The following is a 5940-nucleotide window of genomic DNA, read 5'->3' on the forward strand; positions in this document are numbered from 1 at the left end:
AAGCTCTTGCATCTCCATCAGAGTACATGGCCCACAGATCCCTGTTTTTCTGTACTTGTTTCAGAGTTTCTTCATATTCAGTTGCCCTAGTCAGGTCAGTCCCAAGGCCATGCAGGTCTTGGCAATCAACCATTCCACTGTATTCAAACCTCAAATACAATAGCAGCTAATTACATTATGCCTGCCGAAAACTAGGGTTTGATTGTCACAGACTCATCATTGAACAGCTCTCTGAGAACTGTGCGAGGTAGAGAGACCATCCACTCTCACCACCAGCTTCATGACTCATTGAGACTCACAGCTCTTCACAGTTCCCAGCATGCCTCAGTGAATGAAATCCCCCAAAACACTCTCTATCCTCTAAAGCTTTATCCCTGCTTGAGGATCTCAGACTAGAACCAAGATATGTCAAAGCTGTGTTTCAGAGCCCAGGACCACAGGCTCAGAGCTCAGACTGTTTGGAAGCAGCTGTGATGCTTGGCAAGGCCAAAGAGCAAAAGAGAAAGACACAACACACGGCAAGTGTGTTTCAGGCTTTATTGTGGATGAGACAGACCTGGGGCAGCTCCTCCATCAGGAATACGCTGCACGACTATTGACCTTCGGGGTAATTCTAGGGAGCCTGAGTTCAGGACAGACCTCAAAGGTTGGGTCAGGTGATGGGGCTGACAAAGCTGCAGAGGGGAGCGGGAAGGAGAGAGAACCAGGAGCCACAGTGCAGGACAGGGTGCTGTCCCTACCCCGGGCCTGCAGGATCCACAGTATGTACAGGTCCTCCCTGTGAATGCCAGCATGACAGGGGCCTTAATCAGTGCCCCACTGGGCTACCTTAGTAAACACAGGTCTTGGGAGGAAGTGGCCACTTTTCATGTAGGCAGAGATCTTCTTCAAGCCCTGCAAATTGGGAAGGACACAGCAGGAGCTCAGGTATGCAGCCCACTCAGAGGAGCAGACCCATGCCAGGAACAGCATTTCTCAAAGGCTCAAGCTCTGGACCAGCACAACCAGTTTAGCTCCCAGTCCTGGCAAGAGAACTCTTCAATTTCCTATAAGGAGAGACTGGACCCTGTGAAGGTGCTTTATACTCACTAAAGGTCACAATACAGGCTCAAAAATACTATAACCACTTATCACAAGGCATCCCGAGGTCAAGAGACCTCAACTGCCCCTTCTTCCACAGGTAGTGATTGAGACAGAGGTGAAGTCAGCTTGGCTCTGGAGCTGTCATTCTCTCACTCCTTCTCCCTCTCCTTCTCCCCTCCCTCCCTCCTTCTTCTTCCCTTCCCCTCCTCCCTCTTCCTCCTCCTCTCCCTTGTCCTCTCTCCATCTCTCTCTGTTTCTGTCTTGTCTCTTTTTCTCCCTCTCCTCTCCCTGAGACATTCCACTGGGAAGCTCTTTCTAGCTTGTATTTAGGAACAGAGGAGGGGGGTCTAACAGGGAAAAAAAAAAAGAATGAAGAAGACAGGCAGAACCCAGTGACTCAGCAAATCCTCTGTGAAAGGAGGCATCAAGAGAACAGGCCACAAAGAAAAGCTGAACCAGATTCTAACCAATTTCCTGAGAGCAGAGTTAACAATTCTTCCCAAGGTTCCCACGATTCCCACGTATAATCTCACTACACCCTGGCTGTAACCCTCTCCACCTCCAATACAAGGACCACTCCATGTGACTGCATGTCGTGTTATAAGCCACACACCAAGGTGAAGAATACAGACAATTCCAGAGGATGCAAAGGCATCCACCAGGGACTATATACATGCTGGGCTAAGGTGCCACTCTATTTCTCCAGCCACCTGCCCTGAAGCCATGCCAGCTCCTGCACAGGCCCCAAGGGAACCCAGCCTGGGCCAGAACCAGAGCCAATGAGAACTAATAGGGAAAGTGCATCTTTGGTGGGCAGTGAGCAAGATCAACAGATCTCATTTGGAAAAACCTTTGGATATAGACTAATCTGATTCCCAGATTTGTGTAGATGATCCAAGATTTTGGGTTCAGCAGCCAAGAGGAATATCAGATGCATCTCACAGACTGGGTTTCTACAGCTCTCTACTGACTTAGTTCCAAGATGGTGGCATTATGAATGCCTTACACACACATTTTGAGATTTTGAAGTGATAAGTATTTCAGGATACTGTTTACAGAAATCTCTAAAATAAAGCAAAACAAAAAACAAAACAAAAAACCAACCAACCAAACAAACAAACAAACAAAATCCCTAAGTAGTTTTTCCTTTAGTCTCAGATCTAGAAAAGCATTGTGAAAGGTGTTAAGATTGAGACCAGGGACAAATAGCTGAGGTGCATACTTTACATACCAAAGTAGACCTGCCCTCTAGGTTCTCCCAGCATCCCTCATCCCAGTGGGTTCTCATCCCAGTGAGAAAGAAGACAACCAAATGGAAGCAGGATCAGAGTATCACCTCAAAGCGGGCCAGGAAGTCCTTCAGGTTTGGGAAGGCGTCCAGGCACTTGGGCTCAAACATACGGTACTGGTCAAGAATGTCATAAGCAAGGAAATCCACATAGGTGACCTGCAGGAAGCCCAGGGTGAGTGCACTGGAATTTGATACCTGGGAAGTATGGCAACTCCTCCTCCCCACCCCTCCCTTTACCTTGTCCCCTGCAAACCATGGCCGCTTGCCCAGGAACTCAGAGTAGATTTTCATCTTATCAGGGATGGCCTTCAAGAACCCTGGCTTCTGCTTCTCCTGAGGCAGAGAACAGCTGTCACCACCTTTAGTCATAGGCTCCCTGGCAGAGAGGCTGCTGGCCTTGAAGGACTGGGCTCATGAATATCACCACCATTTTCTTAGTAGCAGACCTCATCTATCAGAGGTGATTGGAAAACAGACAGGAGTGCTACACTGTCCTTAGATCTGTCACCCCGGTACCTAGCAGCTGTGAGTCATACCCAGGTCTTCCTAAGTATCATCATGCATGCTATAGTCCCAGAGATCCAGTGGGAACCACAGAAACAAAGAACCTAAAGACTCAGGAGAAGACAAAGTTATACTCGCTTGGGGTGTGTGTGTGTGTGTGTGTGTGTGTGTGTGTGTAAGAACAATTTAGATATTTGAAGAACATGCATCAGATTTGAGCAATCACTAATATTGAAAAGAAGAAGGATCAAAGGTCTTCTGGCTGACCCTGACCGAGCAGCATGCTTGGAAAGTACTGGGTACAAGTGTGAGACCATTGTGCATGCCGCTCCCAACCCGTGCATCCTATCTTCATAATATGTTTGGGGGTGGGGGCGGGGTATGTATGTAGGCACGCTTGCCTGTGTGTGCATTTGTAGAAGCTAAAGCCTGCTACCTAGTATCTTTCTCAATCAAATCCTATGCATTTGTGACAGTGTCCATCACTGAATGTAGAGCACACAGACTGGCTGGACTCATTTGCTAGCAAGCACAGAAATCCTCCTGTTTCTTTTCCCATGGTGCTCCAAGGTACTCCTAGTTTTTTTTTGTTTTTTGTTTTTTTAATGTGGGGTACTGGGGAATGCATCATCAAGTCCTCATGCTTGCACATCAAAGACTTTTACCCCTGAACCATCTCCCCAGCCTCTACTTCATCTTTTGAGTCTGTGTTTTAAGAAGAAAATCGTTAGTGTGAACAGTAGCTGAGATGACACATGGAAGTGGTCACAGGACAGACATGACAGGGATTTTAACTCTACATTAAATGCCTAGGAGCAGACTGTTCACTCTATAGAATCCTAACCGGGTCTAGGATGGTTAGACGAGTAGTGATAGTTTCAGTGTTGATGTGATAGACCACTAGGGTAACAAAGGTCGTTCTGCTGGTGAGATAGGAAAGCTTGGAGAATCAGTAACCCAACACAATTCATTCACTGAAGGAGGATGCTACAGATATGAATGCAATACTTTAACTCCTGCTGCAAACTCTGCCTGCTCCACCCACTGGCCACTCACAAAGTCGGGACTGCAGCAGACTATCATGAGTTGTATGCGAGTATCCATGACCTGGTTCTCCAAAGTATCCACACGAATCCTCTCCTCCTCTGTCTCTCCACCTGCAGCACACACAGCACACTCAGCATCCCAAACCAGCCAAGCCAAGGAGATAGTCCACCATGCCCTACCCTGCAGGCAACCCCACTCACACAGGTTGTGCTTGCGGCCAAGGTAGCGCAGGATGGCATTGCTCTGGGTGACCTTGTGTGAGCCATCAATTAAGTAGGGCAGCTGGATGGACAAGCAGGGACAGTCAGATGGGTTATGGGGTCTCAGCATCCCTTCCCTTCCCTGGGTGAGGACAGACATGGGGCCTGGCACTCAGTGTGCCTGCCATGGGAATCCCTCCATGAGCACAGTGCACACTGAATGGGAGAGCTGGGACACAGCCCATCACAGAAACACTGTGCAGTCAGCAGGGGTGGAGCAGGTGAGCAGAAACACTGATCTTAAGCTCCTTCAGCCAGGCCAGGAGATGAGGTAAGGACACCAGACCTTCCCCAAACCCCACCTTCCCCACACCTACATTGGGAATGTCCAGGCCAAGATTGAACTTCTCACTTAGCCACTGGCTTCTGTCAAAGTTGGGAGCTGTGGTGGACAAGATAATGTGAAAGGAAATCAGTGCGTCATCCCTGACAATCCATCCTCAGGGACCCAACCAAGGAGACCTGAGCAAGATATCCTGAGGTGGGGGCTGGGGGATCTGCAACATCTCACAGGAAGCCATTCACAAGATGAAGGAGAGGGGATGAATAACTGGTAAGAAGGGGAGCCTGGACCCAATGGGACCCCCAAAATGAACCCAGCCCAATTATAAATACAGGTGGGCCAGGAACTCCAGTCTCACTGGTCTCTCTATTATTGAGGCAAGATCTCTCAATTACATAACCGAAGCTGCCCAGAAATTGTGTAGACCTGGCTGACCTCAGACTCAGAGATCCACCTGTCTCTCTGCCTTTCGAGTGCTGGATTTAAAAGCAAGCTCCCCACATCTGGCCAGTGCATAGAAAACCAAACTGCACCCTCAAGAGGTTCTGGAAGGAGCAGGCTCTAGCTCCAGCTGTCCGAGGTCTGCAGAGCTGAGGAATAAGCGGTGAGGTACGGGAATCCCTGGGCAAGAGGGAAGCAGGTGTTTGACCAGGAAGGTGTCATTACCATCCCCCATGACATATCTCTTCTCCTCATAGCTTGAATCTGTGTATTCCAGGAGCAGGCGGATGGGGTGAGTCAGCTGGGAAAGACGGTCACAGGGGTTAGAAATGGTAGGACCTTTACTGGATGACTTCAATCCTCGCACACTCCACAAACACAGCCACCCTGCGGTGTGTACACATACACTCACACGTGCCCTCTCTCTCACACCTGCAGCCTCCCAAGTCTGTGAGCTCCAGGGTGCTAAGAGGAGTATCCCTCTGCTAGAAGCCGCCCTGATCGCTCTGAACTTCTCGCCTGAGTCCTTGTCCCACCCTTCAGGCGGATCCCTCTCTCACTCCGCGGACGTTCCAGTATCCCAGAGTCATAGGCATGGCGCTGGCGCCTTGGTCTTCTCAGACTGGTTTCAGGTAGGTTGATCTGGGGAATTTTAAGGAGGCGCTAAGGGAAGGTGGGTGGGGCCCTGTAAACGGTCCCGCCCTCAATGCCCTAACCCCACTCAGGCACTGCCTTTCCCTCCAATTATCCTCAGAGACTTTGAACCCGAAGCCAAAGGACCTCACCCACAGCCCGGGAGAGGCAGGAGTAGGATCCCATGCAGCTTCAGGCCGTGGATTCTGATCAGGTTCACAGGAACGGTCCCCCAGCCCCGGTCAGTGGCAGCTTAGATGCTCCTTTAGTGCTTTCGGTCACCGCCCCCTACCGGGTGCCCCAAAATTTGAAAATGCAGCTTTCTGATCCTGGTAGAACTTGGGTTTTCACCCCTATACTGTGGAAATCTGTCTTTCAGACAGTCCCAGATCTCAACA

At 49.6% G+C, this 5940-nt stretch overlaps 1 protein-coding gene across 2 annotated transcripts; it reads right to left on the minus strand.

The window, feature by feature from the left end:
• Positions 1–523: 523 nt before the first annotated feature.
• Positions 524–5551, minus strand: LOC114612308 (glutathione S-transferase Mu 3). 2 transcript variants are annotated; one of them, XM_028757263.1, is made up of 8 exons: positions 5470–5551; positions 5135–5210; positions 4503–4567; positions 4126–4207; positions 3935–4035; positions 2612–2707; positions 2420–2530; positions 524–894 (listed from the first exon to the last, which is right to left on the minus strand). In XM_028757263.1, exons 1-8 carry the CDS (start codon positions 5503–5505, stop codon positions 805–807), a joined length of 657 nt encoding a protein of 218 aa, XP_028613096.1. In that variant the 5' UTR covers positions 5506–5551; the 3' UTR covers positions 524–804. The 2 variants fall into 2 exon arrangements, with proteins under 2 accessions (XP_028613096.1, XP_028613097.1); XM_028757264.1 differs by lacking the exon at positions 5470–5551 and adding an exon at positions 5342–5457.
• Positions 5552–5940: the final 389 nt, after the last annotated feature.

The sequence above is a fragment of the Grammomys surdaster genome, unplaced genomic scaffold, assembly GCF_004785775.1.
Source record: "Grammomys surdaster isolate TR1022 unplaced genomic scaffold, NIH_TR_1.0 126158, whole genome shotgun sequence".
Classification (NCBI taxonomy): Eukaryota; Metazoa; Chordata; class Mammalia; order Rodentia; family Muridae; genus Grammomys; species Grammomys surdaster.